At 35.6% G+C, this 24,675-nt stretch overlaps 1 protein-coding gene across 10 annotated transcripts in view; it reads left to right on the top strand.

Annotated features, from left to right (window-relative positions):
- The window catches only part of MBTD1 (mbt domain containing 1), a 68,411-nt gene that overhangs the window by 3,766 nt on the left and 39,970 nt on the right, over positions 1 to 24,675 (top strand). For 8 of the 10 annotated variants that reach the window (XM_061174974.1, XM_061174973.1, XM_061174968.1 and 5 more), the window contains one exon: positions 24,020 to 24,221. In XM_061174974.1, the coding sequence (XP_061030957.1) occupies positions 24,068 to 24,221 (154 nt within the window). In that variant the 5' untranslated portion in view covers positions 24,020 to 24,067. Of the gene's footprint in view, positions 1 to 1,414; positions 1,513 to 22,121; positions 22,151 to 24,019; positions 24,222 to 24,675 lie in introns of those variants that run through there. The other 2 variants (XM_061174971.1, XM_061174969.1) reach the window with 2 other exon arrangements.

Below are 24,675 nucleotides of genomic sequence, written 5' to 3'. Positions count from 1 at the left end.
GTGGAGCCTTCTTCAGAAAGGTTTTTATCAGATTGGTTAGAGCAGTACTGCATGAGAAGATTTCTGAGCTCCCTTCTAGTTCTCACTTTAGTATTGATAACTTAAAAAGTAATGTAGTAGAAATGAGCTACAGACAAAGTTGGCAAACTGGCCAGGCTCTGCCTCTGCCACCTCCTGACCTGTGATCTTAACGCAAGTTGCCTAATCTCTTCAGGCTTCATTTTCCTCATCTCAAATAAGGGCCAGGGATCAGCCGTGCCTTCCTCCCAAGGTTTCCGTAAACCTCCAGTCAGATGTGATGACCACTGTATAAGAAAATGTGAGCTGCTATAAATGATAAAATGTTAAGATATCTATCCAGAATCCCTTTTTCTTATTTCCCTTTTCACTGTGTTATCTAATTCCTACTTATATTGTAGAACTAGTTGTATACAATACGCATTAATTAATTTAATAATTTCTTCATCCTTATTTTTTTTTTGTACCTGCTGGTTTTTATTTATTTATTTATTTATTTATTTATTTATTTATGGCTGTGTTGGGTCTTCGTTTCTGTGCAAGGGCTTTCTCTAGTGCGGCAAGTGGGGACCACTCCTCATCGCGGTGCGCCGGCCTCTTACTATCGCGGCCTCTCTTGTTGCGGAGCACAGGCTCCAGATGCGCAGGCTCAGTAATTGTGGCTCACGGGCCCAGCTGCTCCGCGGCACGTGGGCTCTTCCCAGACCAGGGCTCGAACCCGTGTCCCCTGCACTGGCAGGCAGACTCTCAACCACTGCACCACCAGGGAAGCCACCAATTTAGTTATTTCTTCTTGTCTCAACTATTTGGCCGTAGTTTATAGTCTAGTTTTAGGACATGCATATTAAGTTTAACACTTTTTTGTATTTCTGGTGCTTAGCATAATGATTTGTGTATATTGCTCAGTAGATGTTGGATAATACCATCTATTATTTTACTATTAGACTTCAAAACTTTAATTAGCTAGTTTCAGATTATTTTATACACCAGAGAAATAACCCCCTTGTGTGCACATGTGTGTTTAACTCTATTTCAATTGTTCCATTATTAATACCCTGTAGTGTTTATTGTTACTGATTGTGTATCTTTTGAGCAACCAGCTCCAAATATATTTTTAAAAGATAAACACCAAGAGAATGTCATCATTTTACATCAGTATTTTTAGGTATATCAAATCAAGATGATGCTGTATAACCTATTTAACTTATTTTTGCTACATTAACATTATAAATGCTCTTGTTTGATTACTTAAATTACATTTACACTTCAGCCCAGCCTTAGTATGAATTCAGTTATTTGGAGTAGAATTGATGGCTGATAATGAACGATCTTAAAGACCTTCTAGGTTACTGCATTTCAGACTTAATTTTGACGGGGTCATCTTATTTTTAATTAGCTTTTCAGGTTCATACTTAAGGATTCATAACTTTCTTCTGAAGAACTGAAAGCGCATTCATGTGAATTATTTTATTTTTCAAACATCCTTCTTGTGTGGTAAGTGGTGTTTTCCTTATTTAGAAGAAAGGGAAACTGAGACCCAAATAATTGTTACATCCAAAGTCCTAAGTAATAGAACCAGAACTTGAACCCAAAGAGATAGAAATTTGTGTTTTTTATATATCAAAGATAGCTTCCCTTTGCTCACTGTTGCTTTAAATCTTAGAGTATTGTTATGTAGAACATTGTCCTCTCCTGTCCTTCTCTGGGTACTTTTCACTTTCTCTAGGTGGGATACTCAGGATATTATTGCTTTCAGTTTAGATGACTGTATCATTGACATGGACTTACTCTTTCACGTTGAACTTGTGGGAAACAAAAACCCAACAATCCCAAATCCTTACCATTTATTTTTCTCCTAATAGTAAGCTTAGAAAACACGAAGGCCCTTCTGTTTAGCCCAGTGAATTGTATCTTGATAGTGATATGAGGAAGAAACCAGCAAGAGCTAAGTAGCTCTTACTGAGTCCAGTCATCATAGAGTAACTGTTAATTCTTATTTTGAACTTTGTCATTTCACACATACAACTTTCAAACTTAAGGTTCTAGAAAACTTATATTCCATGACTAAATATAAAACTTTGATAATTATATGGGTCACTGTACCCTGTTAGTGCAGATAATGGAGACTTGGTTAACTTTTGATTAGTTTATTCATGTTGAAATTATGCTATTAGTACTTGGTTGCATATTTATATGTGCTTGCATTTAGAATCTAAAATATTTTCTGTAAAATTTCTACTGGAGAGGTTTACACTTTTATTGCAACCTGTGGGTGATTATACAAATAAGTTAATGGTTATACTTTTTAATTCCTTTGTAGATTTTATAAGGAGGAAGGTTCATCAGGGTTACAGTCACGGTAGGAAAATGAAATTCTACTGCAATTTATGACTTCTTCCTACATTTTGTCACTCTAAAAACCTCTTTTTTGTTTTATTTTTCATTATAGAAGTGTTACATATTTGCTGTTTAAAGAAAAAGAAAATGAAAAATACAGAAAAGTTAAAATTATCCTCCCATCCCATTCTCACACTGTTAACAGTTTAGCTGTTCCTTCCAGGATCTTTCTAAATGCATACATAAACAAACAGATACATCAATCTGTGCATATACCAGCATATATTGTTTCTTTTAATAAAAAATGAGTCATATTATTCGTATCTGGCAATTTACTTTTTTTCACTCAGTATTTTACCTGTAGTAAATCACCCCCCTACTGATGGTTAGATTGCCTTCAGTTTTTCACTATTACATTATTGCTGCAAGAAATATCCTTCCACATGGATTCTTGTGTCCTATGAGTATTTCTGAAGGACAGATTCCTAAAAGTGGAATTCCCTGGTCAAAGGCATGCTCATTTTTTTTTTAAGTTTTCATAAGTAATACAAATTGCCTTCCAAAAAGATGGCATACATTTGCCTTCCTACCAAGTGTATATGAGTGCTTTTTCTCCCATACATAAATTTGCCAATGCCAGATATCATCAGTCTCTCAATTTTTACCAATTATTGCATTTTTTAGAGGTAGTTTATACTTTATAAAAATTAACTTTTATTTTTATAAAACTAATGCATGCACTTGATAGTACCATGTAAACAATAATAAAAGTGTACCCCCAAAAAGGATCCCTTGCAGCAATCTTTTTTTTCTCTTCCCAGTTCAGCTTTCATGAGACAATCTTTTTTTTCCTCTTCCCAGTTCACCTTTTTTTTTTTTTTTTGGCCATGCCTCATGGCATGTGGGATCTTAGTTCCCCGACCAAGGATCAAATCCATGCCCCCTGCAGCGGAAGCATGGAGTCTTAACCACTGGACTGCTAGGGAAGTTCTAAGACAACTACTTTTAATTCTTCTATCTTTTTGATCTAATATCCATCTCCATAATTCTAAATATTAGACTTCCATTACCTGATGTATGAATTTTAGGTATTATATTTTGACTTCCTCTGTGCTAGTTGAGGAGTCACTATATATGCCCTAATATTAGGCAAGGTTTCACCACCTGCAGTCATCCCATCACCTTATATTCAAAGCCTTGAGTAGTCACCTAACATGATTTTTCAGTTTTATTTTGAAGAGCAATGTGTTCAGAATAGCACATTACCTGAAACAGTTTTATTTGATATTTGTTTTCTGTGCTTACAGAAGTTAGCTGATAGAACCATAATTAAGAAAGAAAGAGAAAGGAGGTTAAAATTGAACATAGATTTAAGATTATTCCCTTGATTCATATTGCTAGTGTTCATTTTAGCTGTATGACCTTGGGCAAATTACTTAATCTGTTTGAACCTCTGCTTCCTCATCTGTAAAAAGGGAGTAATATTTGTAAGGATTCAATGCATTGCTACATATTAAGTGCTTAGAATGTTCCTAGCACATATTAAGCATCCTATAAGTTGTATGACTTATATTAGTTGTATTACTAATCTTAACAGACTTTTTACAAATAAGTAGCAAAAGTATTTCATAAGATCACTGCAGAATTTACAAATAAACTCCTGTAGAGAAAATGTGTTTCTAAACCGAATTAGATGAAAATGAACAAGACTTACTCTGGAAAACTATCAAGTGATACAAAAAGTGAATCTAATGTGTGACAGGTGAAGTGTTTCGGAAAATGGCAAAAGCAGTATTTCTAAGATAATATATTCTAATATACTACTTAAACGTGTATGTATAGACTTCTAAGTCTGGAGAACAGTGGCAGAAGCCTGATGCAATTTTCCCACCCACCTACCTGTAAACCAATAAAAAAGCATGTATAAATCACACACCACCCCTGCCTTCAGCATTAAGAAACAGATTACCACAACCTTCAAATTACCTATAAGCAGAGAAATCAGATTCCAAGAGCTCCTCCTGCCCATGTGAAGAGTGGGAAAGGAAAGTCTTAACAGGTTTGTTGAAAGAGTTTAGGGACATGGAAGGCTTAGATGAAGCACAAAAATACCACTTTTTCAAACACAGGTTTGAAATCTGATAGTTCACAGTTCCAGCCACAGAGAAGAGCTTGAAAGCAAGCAATACCAGAATTAGTAAGCTGAAATTACCAGTGCTTCATAGGGAAGGAGTGAAGACATGGAGACTTGGAGTCATGAATAAAGAGAAAGAAGGAAGAGGGAAAAATAATCTTTCAGAAAAAGAAAGAGGATGTTCTTTAACTAGAAACTCTGACCATGAAATGAATAGAAATAGAAAAGAATGGGTCACATCCATACAGAACTCTGAGAAGAAACAGTGTGAATCTAAGCATATCAGCTGATGAATATCTCTCCTTCTCCCCAAAAAAAGAAAAACGTGAGGCAGAAGAAAATTGACACAATAATACTCAAAATGAAATAAAACATCTTCAAACCATATTTGGTGATAAGGGTAAAAACCTTCACTCAGAAATATAACACAGAACAGAAAGGGACAAAAAACAGGATGAAATAAAGTCAGATTAGATTAAACTGAGAAAGTAGAAGGAAAAAAATCATATCAGAAATGAAGACTAAGTTACAAGTTTCCCAACAAACAATAGAGTCAAATGCAAATGTGATAAAAGACATAGAAGAAAAACAAGAAAACCAAGAGAATGAAAATGACCGTTTTAGTGAAAGGTGGGTCCAAAAAGTCTCACATGTAATTGGTGTCTCTCAAGAAGGCAGAGGAATAAAAGCATAACATTTAAACGCATAATCAAGAAAACTTTCTGGAGATAAAAGATCTGAATCTTGAATTTTGAATATATGAAAAGTTCATACCAGAAGATAAACTCCAAGATATATTCTAGTAAAGCTATACAACTTTAAAGATTCAGAAAAATTCTCAGGGCCTCCAGGGTAAAAAGATGAAGTGACTTACAAGGGCCAGAGAATTAGAATGGTATTGGGTTTCTCAAAAGCAACATACACAGCAAGAAATAGTGGCGCATCGCCAATTAAAAATATTTTCAAATTGGCTTAGAAAAGCAAAACCCACTTTATAACGTACAAAAGGCCCTTAAAACAGTAATAGTAAAAGAATGAACAAAGATATACCTGGCAAACAAATAATAAGAAAACAGGATTGACAATGCTGATAACAAAGTAGAAGTCAAACCAAAAAGCATTGAAAAAGACAAAAGAGGACAGTTTATAATGCTACAACCACAATTCACAACAAAGATACAATAGTTATATATATGAACCAAATAACAGCAACCATCTGTGTAAATCAGAAGCTATAAAAAATGCAAGTAGTGAAAAGCACTAAAAATTGGAGACTTTAATACTCTTAGTACAAGATAGGTGTTGTAGACAAAAAATAAGGTTATAAAAGATCTAAACCACATAATAAGGCAGATCATCAGGTATATCCATTACTACATCCTAGTAGAGACTATATTTCAAACACAGAATATTCATAAAAATTGCTGCTAAATTAGGAAAACATCAGTAGGTTCCATTCAAGAAAACAAAAGTAAAACCAAAAAGCAAAAGGGCACTTCGATCTTGAAATTTAGAAACCTTCTATTATTTGTTAGAAACCCTTGTGCAAAAAAGTTCATAGCAGTTTTATTCATGGTATTCAAGTCTGGGTGGAGAATGGATAGACTAATATATTGATAAAGTTCAGTATCACTCAGCAGTAAGAAGCGTTGAACCATCATACATGCAATAACATGGATAAATCTCAAAATGTCCATATAGTTTTATTCCATTTATGTAAAATCTTAAATATATGCAAAATTAAGCAATTGTGCTAAAACTGGGAGGAGGAGAAAAACTGTGAAAGGACATGAGGGAGCTTTGTAGAGTGATAGAAAAGTTCAGCATCTTGATTGAACTTGAAAAGTTTAGCATCTTTGATACGCATTCAAAATTATGCCTCAATTAAAAAAAATTAACTCTTGGATAAGTGGGGAATGCAAACAAATTACAGAGTTTCTAAAAAGTAATAATAATGGGGCTTCCCTGGTGGCGCAGTGGTTAAGAATCCGCCTGTCAATGCAGGGGACGTGGGTTTGAGCCCTGGTCCAGGAAGATCCCACATGCCGCGGAGCAACTAAGCCCGTGCGCCACAACTACTGAGCCTGCGCTCTAGAGCCCGTGAGCCACAACTACTGAAGCCCACGTGCCTAGAGCCCATGCTCCACAACAAGAGAAGCCACTGCAATGAAAAGCCCGCGCATTGCAACGAAGAGTAGCCCCTGCTCGCTGCAGCTAGAGAAAGCCACACATGGCAACAGAGAACCAAAGCAGCCAAAAGTAAATAAATAAGTAAATTTATAAATAATAATAATGAAAATGCTACATACATACCAGAATCTGTGGAATACATTTAAAGCAGTGAGCAGAGGAAAATTCATACTCCTAAATTATCCGCTGTTAAAGGAAAATTCAAAAGTAAATTCTAAAAGATTTTATTGGCTTTATCAGCAATTGATACATTGGGCAACATCCAGTCTAGCAGATAGAAAGGAACTCTGAAGAGCTGCAGAAGGCCAAGAGATTTTGATAGACCAAAGTGAGCAGGAGGAACAAAGAAGTTATACTGGGCATTTGCTGATTGGTTAAAATGGGGTTACTGGCCTTAATGGAGCAAAAGGAAGTCTTGGAGCTGGGTCAGGTAACTTGTGCTGATAGGTTGACTTAGGCTTATCTTTTCTGGAAGAGCTGGGTGTAGAAACCTAACCACTAAATTTTGGCTTTCTGACTTGGGTCTTAGCGTGAGCAACTCCACCTTGGGCCTAATCTGGTTACTTTAGCATAGGAAAAATAGAAGATTGAAAATATATAATTCCCAACTCAGAAACAAAAAAGAACAAAGCAAAACACACAAAAAAAGGGAATAATAGATAAAAGTAGAAATTAATGAATTAAAGAACAGAAAAACTATACACAAAATTGATGAGTCAATCCTGGACCTTTGTGGGGAAATTCACAAAGTACGTAAACCACTAGCTAGTTTAATCAAGGGGGAAAGGAGAATGCACAAAAATAAAATAAATTTGTAAACCTAGATGAAATGGATTATTAGGAAAATACAGTTTGAGAAAATTGACCTCACTAGAGAGTTTCTTAAAAACTTAGATAAATTTCTCTATTTCTTTTATGGAAATTATCAAGGAGCTATCCCACAAAACACCAGGCCTGAGTGATTTCACAAGGGAATCTGCAAAACCTTTAGATAGCATGTAGTCCCAATGCTACACAAATCATTTCAGACCATAGAAAATTAAGGAAAACTTTCTAATTATTTTTATGAAGCAAGACTAATACCGATTTCTGAACCTGATAAAGATGGTGCAAAAAAATGAAAATTAGGCATTTATGAATATCAGTGCAAAATCCTAAGTATTGTGCAATCTCTTAACACTATATTCAAATACATTGTGATGAAGTGAGCTTTATAGTAGGAGTACAAGAATGATTCAGTATTTGGAACTCTGTTGATATAATTTACCATATTAATAGCTCTAAGGAGAACAGTCATATTCTCTTTTTAGATGTTGGGAAAGTCTGTGACAAATTCAACACCTATTCCTAATAAAAACTTTTAAGAAAACAGGAATGGATAGATCCTTCCTTAACATGATTTTCGTAAATACACATGCACACTCACATACATACATACATCAAAACATCTTAATCCTAAAACTAGCATCTTAATAGGGAAACACTGAGATCAGAAAGAAAGGGTGCCCATTGTCTCCACTATTCAACATTGTACTGGAAGTATGAACCAATACAGTTAGGAAAAAGAAAATTATAAGCTTAGTGGGAAAGAGAAAAGTTTCTTGGCAAGTGACATGATAGTGTATCTGAAAAGCCCTAGAAAATCAATGATAAAACTTTCAAAATAATTTAGCAAGATTGCAGGATATAAAATAATAAATCTTAGTGTACTCAGTCAATTCAACAATATCACAAAAGGGAAAATTGCATTTACATTAGCCACGAAAAATAAAATACTTAAATTCATAAGGATTTCCTTTTAACAAGAATTGTTCAAAAGCCTATATGATGCAAACTATAAAACGTTTCTTGTTCTCAGTTAAGACATCTCAACATGATGAAGATTCCAAAGTTAGTAAATCTAATGAGACCCTAATAAAAATACCCAACAATTTTTTGGTATAAAGCTAAGCTAGTTAATACTGAAGTTCATTTGGAAAAATAAAATATGCAAGAATATCAAAACATTAAAGGGAAAATATTGGGGGAGGGTGTCTAGGCCTACCAGATTTCAAAATATACTAGGAAGGCTCTATAATTTAAAAAGGAAGCTATTGGCACATGAATAGACAGACCAATAAAATAGTATAACGTTTAGATATGGACACAACTACATATGGAAATCTAAAACATAAAGTGGTATTTCAAAGCACTGTGACAAAAGGGACATTTTAGTAAAAAGCGTTGGTACAACTAGATAGTTGGGAAAAGATAGTATTAGGGCCATTGTTTATGCCATACATAAGAATAAACTCTAAATGGATCAGAGATGTAAATATCAAAAAACTATACAAATAACAAAATATGGGTGAATTTTTCTATACCATGATATAAGGGAAATTTTTCTGTGACTCAAGGTACAATGAAAGAAAATACTGATAAATTTTACTACATTAAAAAAATTTTTTTTTGTTGTATGGCAAAAAACTCCATAAAATCAAAGTTTGCCATATATAACAGAGGTAAATTTAGGGTAAATTCCTAAATTCAAAGAGTTTTGAAAAAACATTTAAAAGATTAAAAACACTAAAGAAAAAAGGGCAAGAGATAAGAACAGACAAGTCCACACACATATATAGAAAGGTATAAAAATGGCTTAGTGTAGAACTATACTGGTTTTTAATACCAATCCCCACTAAAAAGGATGAGAGCTCCTTGGAGAAAAGGTTGATTTTGGAGCTGGAGCAGTGTAGGTTTAAAATGATCCTAGAATATCTTGATATTCCAGAAAGTAAGGTATTGCTCAAAAATTGATGTGGGCAGGTCAAAATGACATGGGAATCAGTTCAAGGGGATCCTAGTAGCCAAATCTGGGATAATTTGAACCCCCAAATAATTAAAGACAGTAATGAATTATGAACTGCGGGGGTGGGGCGGGGAAATAGGAGTTAGTGAACTCATACCGATAATGAGTAGGTAGGTAGATATATAAAGGGGATGATGAGAGTTTCCTGCTGACTGATAAGAGAGTACTAGCACTAGAAAATCATTTTGCAGACATCATAATAATGTTTGGTTCTGCAGGAGTTATTGGATGCCTAATTTAGGGATGAGGGGGGTGGAATTTCAATGAGCAGCTGTATTTGTTTGTTTTAAAGGTGTCCCCAAGATTGCTTATTAGTTGCAAGGAGAAATATGGTAAGTATCCTGGAAAAACTGGACAACACCTTGGCAGGGTGATCAAAATGAACATCACCACTGAGGGGCAGATATGTATCTTGTGCCTCTGGATGTAATACTCTTGAGAAGGATATATCACTTACGTAGTATTATGGGGATATATAACCTGAAAATGAGGAAACTTCAGATGAACCCCAAATGAAAAGCATCCCATTAAAAAGAGGAGAAGAGACCTACATTCTCCAAAAACAATCTTCTAGATTAAAGGAAACAAATACAACATGTGATGCTGGACTGGAGGGAAGAAATTCTATAAAGGACATTGGGTCCATTGAAATATGGATGGTAAATTAGGGCAAAGTATTAATGTTAAATTCCCTGAAACTAATAACTGTGCTATAGTGATGAGAGAATGTTTATATTCTCAGGAAATGCACACTGAAGTAGTTTGGAATAAAAAGACATGTATGGGACTTCCCTGGCGGTCCAGTGGTTAAGACTCCACACTTCCGCTGCAGGGGGCATGGGTTTGATCCCTGGTTAGGGAACTAGGATCCTGCATGCTGCTGCCAAAAAAAAAAAAAAAATTGTATGCAACTCACTCTCAAATGGTTCAGAAAAACATCTATATATTTCGAGAGAAGAATAAAACAGATGGAGCGATTTTTTAGTAATTGGTGAATCTGAGTAGAATACACAAGATTTCTTTGTACTATTTTTCCAACTTTTCTGTAAATTTGGAGTTATTTCCAAGTAAAAAGTTTTTTTAAAAAAAAAGGGAAAAAAGACTACACTGACATACCGTTTTCATCCAGCATATTATATGGCAAAAAATAAAAAATAAAAACCTCCCAGTATTGCTGGAGCAAATACAAAATGGTAAAATTTCCATGGAGGGGAATTTGGCAGTATCTAACAAAATTACATATACATTCACCATTCTACCCAGCAGTCACACTTCTGAGAATATACCCTGAAGTTATACCTCAAGCAATTTATATACATATATGTGTATATGTATATATACAAGTATATATGTTCATTTCAGCAATATTTGTTACTGCAAAACATTGAAAACTATTGTGTCCAAATGAAATTGGTTGAATAAACATGCACGCAGTGGAGAACTGTGCAGCTTAAAAAGGAATGAGGAAGATGTCTGTGCCCTGAAACGAAGTGGTTTCCAGGATGTATTTCTAAATTAAAGGACAGAGGAATTTAGTGTGTGGCCTTTTGTGTAAGAAAGAAGAGGAAATAAGGAAGCATAAATATACCTGTTTACCTTTTTAAAACATACACACGTAAGAAAGATGAACCAGAAAGCAATAAAGTTGGTTACCCACCTACAGGAGACAGTGGCGAGGTAAGGGAAGGAAATATTTCTCCAAGTTATACCTTTTTGTATAGCTCTTTATATTTGGAAGCAGGGTGATTTTTTTGATAGTCCCAAAAAGTGAAATTAACTCAATAAGGATGTCAAGGGAGACTAAAACCAAAAGCAAACCAAAACTGACTTATTTCAAACTGACAATTGAAGGAGGGAGAAATAGCTAATCCAAGTAACTCTAAAACTCAGTGCTCTGTTCCTCAGTTTGAGGAGAAGGGACTACAAAGAAATTCTGAACTCAAAAGTTCATTTTTATTTTATTTTATTTTTTTAATTTTATTTATTTATTTATGGCTGTGTTGGGTCTTCGTTTCTGTGCGAGGGCTTTCTTTAGTTGCGGCAAGTGGGGGCCACTCTTCATCGCGGTGCGCGGGCCTCTCGTTATCGCGGCCTCTCTTGTTGCGGAGCACAGGCTCAGTAATTGTGGCTCACGGGCCTAGTCGCTCCGCGGCATGTGGGATCTTCCCAGACCAGGGCTCAAACCCGTGTCCTCTGCATTGGCAGGCAGATTCTCAACCACTGCGCCACCAGGGAAGCCCAAAAGTTCATTTTTGTAGCGGTATGGATGTTATGCTCTGAAACTATTTAAATATATAAAAGGATGGAGCAAATGAATAAATGTTAATTTTGTTGGAAGCCAGGGTTTTCAATAGAAGAAGGGAGAGACAAATACGGATGTGGGAAGGTAAGGAAAAGCCCTGTGGGGATGGATTCTAATTGGAGGTGTAAGTGTGAACTCATGATTTTGAAAATACATTGTATATACATGACATATGTCACATACATGTGTGCATATATATTCTAGCTCACATGCACTGAAGGGCTCCAGAAGCAAAGAGATAGCCCAGTAGCAATGAACACATGGACCACCTAGATCTTTATTTCTAACATTCCTAGTAAAAGAAACCAAGGCTCTTTGGAGAAATGGTTGATTCCAGAGCTGAGACAGGAAAGTGAGATAAGCCTAGAATGTCTTGTTATGCCAGAAAGCAAAAAATCGTTCAAAAATGATAGGGGCATGTCAGAATGACACAGGAGTCAGCTTGAATGGGTTCCCACTGGCTGAATCTGTCATGATTTGAGCCCCCAAATAACAAAGGACAATAAAGAATTACAAACCATTGAAAAGTTGGAATCCAAGAGTTAATACCCATAAGAGAAAAAAGACGGATCTTCCTGACAGAAGAATGCAAGTGATGAATATGGAAGGAATTCTGGGATTGGAAAATCAGTAAAAGATTGGGCAAGAATCATTGGATGCTAAATCTGGAGTGAAATTTTGATGAGCAGTATATTTGCATGGTCTTGAAATGTCTTCCATAGGTTGCTTATTAAAAGAGGGAAAACAGTAAAACTCCAGTGGAGAACCAGATCCCACAGCTAGACCAAGTCTTATCATCACCAATAAGGGGCAGATGAACATCATATAATCTGGGTTTACTACCCTGAGTAGCATGAGTTATGTAGTATTTCAACTGGGAATATACAGTGTGAATCTAATGATGAGAAAACTGCAAACCCAAAAAGAGGAAATTTTTAAAGGAGGGGAAATCTATGTGAAAGAACTCCAAATAATTTGTGTAGATAGTCCACCCTCAAAGAGGGGGTGCTTAATGGCCTCTTGCTGATGTGCTTTCACCTATGCTGTTTTCTCTGCTTAAAAAAATCCTTCCTCCTCTTGCCCATCAGAAATCTTCTTTCTCAGCCTTTAAACCAATATCATTTGTGTGTGTGTGTGTGTGTGTGTGTGTGTGTGTTTGTGTGTGTGTGATACTGAGTTGACCTGACCCCCTATTTTTCTCTCTTGGAAATTTTCATTCCATTCATCCACATAATTGTCTTTGGAGCTGCTCTGTTCTTTTATGCCCCTGACCCTCTGGTTGAATACCCCTAGGCATGCACTTAACCCAGGTGAAGACAGCATACCCATTATTTGGGATTTTTTAAACTAGGAACTTTGCTCTTAGAACTGTAAGATGGCAAATTTAAGAAATGAATGATAAAGAGATCATAATACCAGGGAAAAAAGCTAAAGGTTTTGACTAAGATTTTGTCTGAGGAATAGAGAGGGATCCTCAAATATTCAGGGACAATAATGAGAGAATAAAAGGGTTTCTGCTTACCCTCTACCAAATTCAGTTTGTTCACCAAATTAGGAACCACAGTTTAATTAGGTTTCTGTCACTTATAACCAAAAACATAAAACCTCAGTTTAAATCAGGGTTTCTCAACAGTGGCACTAAACAACGTTTTGGACTCTTCTGTCATGTTAATGCAAAGGAATGTGACTCTTTTCCTCCAGTCCTCTTCAGGGATATTGCCAAATATCTACCAGGGGGCTAATATCCACTGCCCCCAGTTGAGAGACAACAAATATTTGAGTCCTGCAATGCTGATCTCTGAGAATATTGTGAACAAGACAGAAATACTTACAGTTCAGAGAAGATAGGCAAAAAATTAAGTGCACACAAAAATCTTAAAATAATTCAAATTCATAATAAATTCTCTGAAAGAAACAAACAGGATACTGAAATGAGAAATAATGGGGTGAAGAGTGCTACTTTATTTAATTAATTTGTTTGAGTGCTACTTTTTTTAATTTATTTTTTTAAGAAAAGAGGGGGTGCTTAATTCCCCACTCCTTGAGCGTGGGCTTCAAATAGTTACTTCCTTCCAAAGAGTACGGTATGGAGAGGGGTGAAGAGTAATTTTGTAGTAGAAAAAACTGCCAAATAATTCTTCAGGCAAGTGGGACTTCCCTGGTGGTGCAGTGGTTAAGAATCAGTCTGCCGATGCAGGAGGCGCAGGTTCAATCCCTGGTCCTGGAAGATCCGACATGCCGTGGAGCAACTAAGCCCATGCGCTGCAACTACTAAAGCCCGAGCACCTAGAGCCCATGCTCCACAACAAGAGAAGCCACCGCAATGAGAAGCCCGTGCACTGCAACGAAGAGTAGACCCTGCTCGCCGCAGCTAGAGAAGGCCCACGTGCAGCGATGAAGACCCAACACAGCCATAAATAAATAAATAAATAAATAAATAAATTTATTAAAAAAGAATTCTTCTGGCAAGTAATCAAGGTCAACGTCAACAGGGATAAGTTATGTTGACAGGATGTATCCCCAGTCTAATCATGAGGATATGAGACAAATTCAATAGAAACGACATTCAACAAAATACCTGACTAGTACTCCTCAATAGTCAAGGTCACCAGAAACCAGGAAAATCTGAGAAATTTTCACAGCCCAGAGGAGCTTAAGTAAACCTAACAACTAAATGTAGTGTGGGATCTTGGAACAGAAGAAGAACATAGGGTAAAAATGAAGGAAATTTGAATAAAGTATATATAGACTTAGTTAAATGACAGTTATATCAATTTTAGTTCATTAATTAACAAATGTACAATACTAATGTAAGATATTAATAGGGGAAACTGGGGTAGAATATGGGAAATCTGTGCTGTATTTTCAAGTTTTCTGTAAATCTGTTGGAACTATATACATTATAAATCATTTGTAAGTAAAGATGAAAATTTTGCAAAAATAGCCATCTATTGTTACCTTTCTTAAAGAAGGGAGGACATAATCTTATAATAAAGAGTAGTCATTTAGTCATTTAAGTTTAATAAATTAAGCTTTATGGAAAAAATTTATAACTCAGGCAATAAATATAAGTTGACATTTGCCCTTTTTATCTCCATCCTCCAAACTTTTTATTCAAGTTGATCAAAAAACTCACTTCTTGTTATTTTTAATCTCATGGGGAAATGAGGAATCACCATATCTTTATACCTATCCACTTCATAAGTTAAATCATTAGTGTTTATATGATTATGTTTACTGCTGCTCAGCCCAGTCACTGGATTGAACCCGGGCCACGGCAGTGAAAGCCCGGAATCCTAACCACTAGGCCACCAGGGAACTTCCTTTGTTCCTTTTTGATATAACTTCTTTTCCTGGAGTTAACAATTGTCTCATTTTTTTTCGTTTAATCATTTAACACTATTAAAAGTGTCTATTGCCTTTTTCCTAAATCCTCCAACAAACTGTCAAACACAAAGTTTTATTTTTATCCTGAAGCTGCCATCATCCATCCTGCTCCAGTATAGTCTGGTTACTTTGTAGGCCTCCTGTACAGCTGTCATCTGAGGACATCCCTTTTATCATTGTCTTGGGAATTCCCTTTACCTCTGTCCTCTGTTGGATCTTTCTCTTTCTTCGTTACTTTGATATTATAATGAAGCACATCTCCTGAGTAAAAGTGAACATGGGATCTAAGTTTTTTGAGACTTGGCATATCTGAAAATATCTTTATCCAGCCATTATACTTGGCTGATAGATTGACAGGATATAGATTTTTTTAACAACTTTCTTGAAGTAAAATTGACACGAGATTAAAACTAGGCATCTTTAAAGTGTATAATTTAAAAGTTTTGACAAATAATAACACTCATGAAACCATCACCACAGTCAAGATACAGAAGCTGTCCATAATCCCCAAAAGTTTCTTCATGATCCTTTATAACCTCTTTCCCACCCCTGGCCCATCCCTTCTCCAGGTAACTTACTGATGTGTTTTCTGTCACTATACATTAGTTTGCATTTTCTAAAGTTTTATATAAATGAAATCATACAGGTTGTGTTCTTTTTTTTTTTTTTTTGGTATGGTTTTCGCTCAGCATAATTATTGTGAGATTATCGCTGTTGTGTGTGTCAAAAATTAATTCCTTTTTATTGCCAAGTAGCAAAATGGAATCATTGTATGGATGTACCACAATTTGTTTATTCATTTACTTTTTGATGGACATTTGGGTATTTCCAGTTTTGAGCTATTATGATCATTCATATATATGTCTTTGTATGGACTTAAGCTTTCATTTTTCTTAGATAAGTACCCAGGAGTGGAATGGATCGTAGGTGGTGTATATTTAGGACGTCTTATTTAACACTATTTAAAACTGCGTGTTCTCCAAAGTGTTTGTACCATTTTACATTCCCATCTTCGGTATATGAGAGTTCCATTTGCTGCACAGACCATAGAGGGTTGTGGGTTGTTTGGCCATTCTAATAGATGCATAAGAACATCTTGTGATTTTAATTTGTATTTTCCTAATGACCAATGATGTTGAACATGTATTCATGTCCTTATTTGCCGTCCATGTAGCTTCTTTGTGAATTCTCTTTAGATGTTTGCCTGTTTTTTTTTTTTAATTATGTTGTTTAAGTTACTGAGTTTTGACGGTTCTTTATATGTCCTGGATACAAATCCTTTATCAAGTATATGATTTGCAAATATCGTTTTCCAGTCTGGCTTGTTTTATTCTCTTAATAGTGTCTTTCAAAGACCAGAAGTTTTAAATTTTGATTAAGTTTAGTTATCAATTTTTCCTTTAATGGGTCATACTTTTGATGTCATATCCAAAAACTTTTTATACCTAACCTAACATCGTGAATGTTTTTTTCCAATTTTTTTTCTGGAAGTTTTTAGTTTTACCTCTTACTTTTAGGTCTGTGATCCATTTTGTTTTTGTTTTTGGCCATGCCGTGTGGCTTGTGGGATCTTAGTTCCCCGACCAGGGATTGAACCCAGGGCACAGCAGTGAAATCGCCAAGTCCTAACCACTGGACCACCAGGGAATTCCCTGTGATCCATTTTGAGTTACTTTTTGTTTATGATATAATGTATAGATCACCGTCTTTTTTTTTTTTTTTTTTTTGCATATGGTTATCTGCTTGTTCCAGCACCTTTTGTTGAGAAGACTATATTTTCTCCACTGAATTGCCTTTTCACACTTGTGAAAAAAATCAATTGACCATATATGTATGGGTCTATTTCTTTTGATCTGTTTGTCGGTCTTTTATGTCAAAATTCCACTGCCTTGATTAGAGTAGCTTCAGCATACGTCTTGGATTCAGGAAGCTTAAGTCTTTCAACTTTGTTCTTCTCAAATTTGTTTTGGCTATTCTAGGCCCTTGCAGTTCCATATGAATTTTAGATTCAGCTTGTCAGTTTCTACCCCAAAATCTTCTGTGTTTTGATTACGTTGTGTTTTTTGGGGTTGGTTTGTTTGGCCACTCCATGTAACATGTGGATTCTTAGTTCCCCAGCCAGGGATCGAACCCCTGCCCCCTGAAGTGGAAGCACAGATTCTTAACCACTGGACCACCAGGGAAGTCCCTTGATTAGAATTGTGTTGGATCTATAAATCAACTTGGGAAGAATTGGCATTTTAACAATATTTATTCTTCTAATCCGTGAACACAGTACATCTTTCCATTTATTTAGATCTTTCTTTAACTCTTTCAGGAACATTTAGTAGTTTTCATGGTATTGGTCTTGCACATCTTTTGCCAGATTTATCCCCAATTATTTCATATTTTTTGATGCTATTGTAAGTGGTATTTTTTTTATTTCCAGAAATTGAACTCCAAAAATTTCAATTTCTGGAGTTTTGTTGCTAGTATATAGAAATACAGCTGATTTTTCTGTACTGATATTTTGTCCTGCATCCTTGCTAAACACTTATTAGCCCAACACTTACTGTATATTCCATCAGATTTTCTACAATCGTGATGTCTGGGAATAAAGATTAGTTAAATTTACTTCTTTACAATCTGGATTCTTTTATTTCTTTATTTCTGTACTTCTTTTTTCTTATTGCACTGGCTAGAATTTCTAATACAATATTGAATTAAAATGGTAAAAGCAAATATATATACTCCCAGTCTTAATGGGAAAACATCCAGATTTTCATCATTAGATTTCTTTTTTTTTTTTTTGGCTGCGCCACACAGCATACAGGATCCTAGTTCCCCGACCAGGGATCGAACCCATGCCCCCTGCAGTGGAAGCATGGAGTCTTAACCACCGGACCGCCAGGGAAGTCCCCATTAAATTTCATGCTAAGTTTAGGATTTTCCTGAATGTTCTTTATCGGGTGAGGAAGTTCTCTTCTATTCCTAGTTTGCTGAGGGGTTTTTTTAAATCAGGAATAGGTCTCGGATTCTGTCAAATGCTTTTTCTGTATCTCTTGAGATAATCATATGACTTCTGTTTTTTAGTCTATTAATATGGTGAATTTATTGATTTTCAAATGTTGAATTAGCTTTGCCTTCCTGGGATAAACCCACTTGGCCATCCTATATTATTCTTTTTATATAGTGTTTGATTCAGTCTGCTAAAATTTAGTTTAAAATGTTTGCATCCTATATTCATGAGTAATATTGCTCTGTAGTTTTCTTGTAATAGCTTTGTCTGGTTTTGGGATCAGAGTAATGCTGGCCTAATAGAATGAGTTGGAAACTGTTTCATCCTCTTCAGTTTCCTGGAAGAGTTGGTGTAGAATCAGTAGTATTTCTTAAGTAGAATTGTCCAGTGAAGCCATTTGGGCTGGAGTTTTCTTTGTGTGAAGTTTGTAACTACACATTTAGTTTCTTTACCAATTCAGGTTATTATAGTTATTTACCTGTTCAGGTAATATGTTTATATGTGAGATTTGGTTTTATGTCTTTCGAAGAATTTGTCCATTTCCTCTAAGTTGTCAAATTTATTAACATAAAGTTGTTGGTAATATTCTTACTCTCCTCTTAATATCTGCAGAATCTGTAGTGATGCTGCCTCTCATCCATGATACTGGAAATTTTGTCTTTTCTCTTTTTTGCTTATCTCTAATCAGTTTTATTGATCTTCTCAAAGAACTGGCTGTTGCTTTCATTTTTTTTTTGGTTTGTTTGTTTTTCAGTTAGTTGATTTTCACTTGGAGCTTTGAGTATAGATTTTATGATAAGAATTTTTTTCCTTAACCAGCTATTGCTTTCTTTTTTTTCTTCTTTTTTTTGTTTGTTTGTTTGTTTTTTAGTTAGTTGATTTTCACTTGGAGCTTCGAGTATAGCTTTTCTGATAAGAATTTTTTTCCTTTAGAAGTTTGAAGGCATTACTTTTGTTAATCTTGTCATTGAGAAACCCACTGATATCCTAATTCCCTTCTCTTTTTGTGTGATATAGTGTTTTTCTTGAAGCTTTTAGTATGGCAAAGTTCTGTAATTTTTATAAGGATGTACCTTGGTATAGTTTGGGGTTTTTTTAAGTCATTAAGCTGGGCTTACGTGGTCCCTTCAGTATAGGAACTCTGTCTTTTGATCCTGGAATTCTTGTTGTTGTATTTTTTTCTTTGTTCCTGTCTGTTTTCTTTCTTCAGTATCTCTATTCTTTGGATTTTGTATCTTCTGTATTTAACTTTTATCTTTTCTCTTTTATTATCTACCTATTTGTCTCATGTATACACATACACACATGCTTTTTGAAAGATTTCCTTGATTTTACTATCCATGTATTAATTTATTGTTTTGCCTCTTCTGTTTTTTAAATTCCAAGATCTGTCTTGTTCACTGATAGCATCCTATTATTATATTTCTCTGAAGAATTTTTTTTTTTTTGAAGTTTTCTTTTGCTCCCTGCATTACTTCTATTTCCTGTAGATTCTTTTTTTCTGAAGATTTGTTTTGGTCTTTCACATTTTTTTAATTAATTAATTTTTTAAATTTTCAAAATAATTAATTAACTAATTAATTTGGCTGCGCTGGATCTTCATTGCGGCACATGGGCTCTTCATTGAGGTGCGCAGGCTCAATAGTTGCAGCACAAGTGCTTAGTTGCAGTATGTGGGATCTTAGTTCCCCGACCAGGGATTGACCAGGGCTCGAACGCAGGCACCCTGCCTTGGGAGCGAGGAGTCTTAAACACTGGACCACCAGGGAAGTTCCTGGTCTTTCACATTTTTAAGAGGCCTTTCACAAATGACTGGTAATCCTTGCCTGTTTATTCATATTTAATGGTTAGTTACTAAGCAGCTGATGGGACTAAATGTGCCTAAATTGGGCTTGTTGACTAGTGAGATTCACTGTTGTGATTGGTGACTTTAGAAATCTTCTCTCTGGTCTCCTGCACTTTTACTGTGATCTGTTTAGATGTGGATATCTTTCTGTTGTGCTTAACATATATTGTAGTGCTTAACATACATTGTAGTTCTATCTGTGAATTCATATTTTTGTTGTTTCTTCAAAATTTTCAGCCAGTATCTCATTCAGCTTTACCTTTTTCCATTCTCCATAGTCTCTCCTTTGAGAATTTTTTTATATATATATAAATTTATTTATTTATTATTTATTTTTGGCTGTGTTGGGGCTTTGTTGCTGCATGCGGGCTTTCTCCAGTTGCAGCGAGCAAGGGCTACTCTTCGTTGCCGTGTGTGGGCTTCTCATTGCGGTGGCTTCTCTTGTTGCGGAGCACGGGCTCTAGGCATGAGGGCTTCAGTAGTTGTGGCATGCAGGCTCAGTAGTTGTGGCTCACAGGCTTAGTTGCTCCGCAGCATGTGGGATCTTCCCGGATCAGGGCTCGAACCCGTGGCCTCTGCATCGGCAGGCGGATTCTTAACCACTGCACCACCAGGGAAGTCCATCTCCTTTGAGAATTCTTATTGACATTTATTATTAGATCTTTACATTCAGGGCTCTTTTAACCTCTTAGTTTCCATGTTTCTGTTCTTCTTTGCTGTTTTGGGTTCTTTCTTAATGTTTATCTTCCATTTCCCCAATTATTTTTTAGGCATGTCTAATCCATTTAGGGTTTTTTTGTGTTTTTTTTTTTAAATTACAGCAGTTGTATTTTTCATTTACAGAAATTACATTTGGTTCTTTCTGATTGCTTTGTATTCTCTGTTCATTTTTCAATAACATTTTTTATTTCTTCTTAGTTCTTGTATGGTTATTTTATATTCTGTCTCTGGCAATTCCAGTGCCTAACTATTTGGGATATCTAATCTATTTCTGCTGACACTTGAGGTGGACTGCTTATTGTGTGTTTGATATTTGATTGTGTACTGATGTTTGATAAAAATCTGTGGAAATGCTGAAAGGCCCGAATTGTAGGTGATTATTTCTGAAATGATTTAGGATTGCTTTTGCTGGGTGTCAAGGGGCACTGGTATCCTAGAACCACTTTAATTTCTTGACATGGGAATTTTCTGACCATCTAGGGTAGGATAAGTTATAACCTCAGGTCTTTGGTTGCAAAATCCCAGAGAAGCCTCTCCACCCAGAGCATGGACAAAAAGGCTCCTTTGTAGGTCCCTGAGCTGTGCAGCTTGTGGAATCTCAATTGCCCAACCAGGGATTGAACCCGGGCCACCGCAGTGAATCCTAACACTTAGGCCACCAGGGAACTCCCTACATGTAGTCAGTTTTTTTCCCACCCATTTTACAACTTATATTGAAGTTGCAGCCCCTTCAGGGGTTTTGGTCTGATATAGAGAGCATTTCTCTAGAACATTAGTCCTTAAAGATGCTTTGGAAAACACTGCATACTATATATACCTCTTAAATTATTGTAATGTTCACAAGCATCTTAAGGGTTCGAAGAGGGCTTTGAAGTAAGGAAAATTTCCCAAATGTATTTGACCATAATACTTTTTTTTAAATGTTAACAGCCTATACTTATTGAAACCAAAATGTTTGTAATCATTGGGTCCCTGCAATTTTAAGTTTATATTCTCTAACAAGTTGAGTCAGAATAAGATATTCTGTGTTGACACTTCAGGGTCAGTAAATATGTTAGCTGCTAACCAAGCTGACTATAAAGTGGACGACAAACTTATGTGAAAACTCTGGATGTTAAAGATCATCTCTGTATGGAGTTAAGGTGTATGAATTTATTAGAATTTAGAATTCTAGCCAGTGTTTACTAAATGTATATTCCAGGCATTGTGATAAGTATTTCATAGTGTCTTTATGTTGCCCTCAGGAAAAAAATATATCAAACTTTAACCTAGCCTTCAAGGGCCCTGGTGATCTGGCCACTGCATCCTCCTCCAGCCTCATCTCCCACACCTCTCACACTGGACACCAGCCGCATTGGCTTTCAATGCACCAAGTATGTTCCAGCCCAAAAGCCTTTGTCTTGCCCTTTCCTTCCAGCACCAGATATTCAAGTGGCTGCCTTTTTTGTCCTCAGGGTCTTTCCTCACCACTGAATCTCAGTTGACTACACTTGCCTTATTACTCTATTATCACATGATCTTGCTTGGACTTCTCCCACCAGTAGACTATAACCTTATGAGAACCATTGATCTCTCTTAACCTGTCTTAACTGTGAGACACACAAATGCTCAATAAATTGTTGTTGAATGTTGAATGAATAAGAGAAAGAAACTCATCACTTGCCCAAGTTCACGGCTAACAAATGACAAAGCTGAGTCTCAAACCTGGGTCTGTCAGAATTCTGTGTTGCTAGTACCATACTTTATCTAAACAAGGATTATCCTATTCCCTGCCACCTTACCAGTTCAAAATATTGTTAGACTTTTCCTTTTGAATTGCCTTCAGAGTCTTTATTCTTTTGAAATCTCCTGGTGGTAGCAGATTTTGATTCTTTGAAGATACATGTAATTTATAGAAATAACTAAAAGCTATTCAGAACCAAATCTGCTAAATAATCAGGCTGGGGAAACCAATAGTAGGGGAGGGATGAATATTCTAAAGTGACCTCAGTCGGCTTTTCTTTTTTAAATTGGGTCTAAAAGAGAGTTCTGAAAGAAGAATAGTAAAAAAAAAAAGTTAGAAGTTGTGGCAATATTAGTAGAACATTTGTAGAGCCTCCCAAGGGGACTTCTTAGAAGACAGTATTCATTTGAATATATAATATTTCCATCGTGTGGATTAAGAAACTAGTTTTATTGCTTTCATAGTTACACCTGATACAAGTGAAAATCAGTTCCCCATCTCAAAGCAAATTTTAATACAAGCATATCTGAAAATGACAGTTTATTCAATAAAACTAAGATATGCATTTGGATGGTTTTATCTTGTCAAACTTTGGACAACAGATTTCAGCTTTGTTATTGGTCATGTTAAGATGTTAAACTAGCCAGAGAAGAAATTGTGCATAAGGTGGAAGATGATACCAAAAAAATTATAACTGAAGCAAAAGAATAAGATAGGTACCAAACTCTAAAGATTTTTTGGTTGATAGTTTTCACTCTACTTGTAACTCACTGTATGTTTAGTGATGGTTTGATTTTTTTTCATTTCAAATATTCCATTTCTTTTTTTCTCTTTGTTTTTTCCTGCTTTCTTTTAACTTTCTTCTCACTGAACTTGAAGTTTTGGAATTGATTTCAGGAAAAGTTGGAGTGGTGGTAGGTATTAGTTTGGGGGTTTTTTGGTGGCTTGAGTGAGGGAACATTTTTGGAGGAACATATGAGTAGCATTTGCTGAACATGATATATAGTATCTTTGTGCTTTTTCTTTTGGAAAGGAAATAGTGTTTAGCGGGAGATGATTGGGTTTTTTTCTAATTATGTATGTTAAAAAAATGAAATAGTGTTACATGTAGAAATGCTGTCTTCTATAATTTTTGAAATAGGTATTTGTTATGTGTATTTCACCACAGTTGTTTTAAAAAAGAAATCATCTGATCTAATCGCATTTTATAGAGAAGTGATATATCTAGTTTATGGCAAAACTTGAATTACATGATGATCTTCCGATTCCCATTTAGTGTTTTTTCCATCATTATTGTTACCCCTTTTAGCTAACATGGTAGCTAATAGATTTGTGCCTCATGGAAGTGGAGGGCTCCACTTGACACAAACATTTAGCTTTTCATTATAAAATAAAATTGTCAATTCTCAGGGCTAGATTTTCATTTTTCAAATCTCATTTATCACAATTTGAACTAAGGTCTTTTAGGTAGTGTACATGAGTGCTGTGTCATGTGTTACTGATTTCTTCTACTTTTAAGACTGAACATTCTTCACGATCCGAAAGGAAAAGAAGAGACTCTTTCGGGATGTTTGACGGTTATGATAGCTGCAGTGAGGACACGAGTAGCAGCTCCAGCTCTGAGGAGAGTGAAGAGGAAGTTGCTCCTTTACCTTCTAATCTGCCAATTATCAAAAACAATGGCCAAGTGTACACATACCCAGATGGTAAATCTGGCATGGGTGAGTATGGAGTATATACTTCAGCTCAGGTGAACAGCCTTCACCTGTTACACACCTTTATATTTGAGGGTATGTTTTGATTCCATTTCTCCTATCATTTCCCTTAGAATTTTTAAAGAACAGTTTGAAGAAACACAGTCTAAAACTTATAGTTCTAGATAAGATCACTGGGTTTGTGTTAGATCTCTTTATTTTGCATACCTACCACCTGCTGGTAGAAAACAAGTAGAAAAAAATGAAAACAAAAGGCAGCTGAGAAACTTAATGGGACTTAAATTCCATAATTATATAATAAATCCCTATGTAATTGGAAGTGTGTAAGATAATAGACTTACAGAGTTGAAAGAGACTTTCAAGGTTAAGTCTCCCTTCTCTTTAACAATTCCTTATAAGTTTTCTGTTTTAACACTTTGGCGATAGGGTATCTCTAATTACCAGAATATCCTTTATATTG

The sequence above is a fragment of the Eubalaena glacialis genome, chromosome 19 (assembly GCF_028564815.1).
Source record: "Eubalaena glacialis isolate mEubGla1 chromosome 19, mEubGla1.1.hap2.+ XY, whole genome shotgun sequence".
Taxonomy (NCBI): Eukaryota; Metazoa; Chordata; class Mammalia; order Artiodactyla; family Balaenidae; genus Eubalaena; species Eubalaena glacialis.
This window is presented reverse-complemented; position numbering and strand designations above follow the sequence as displayed.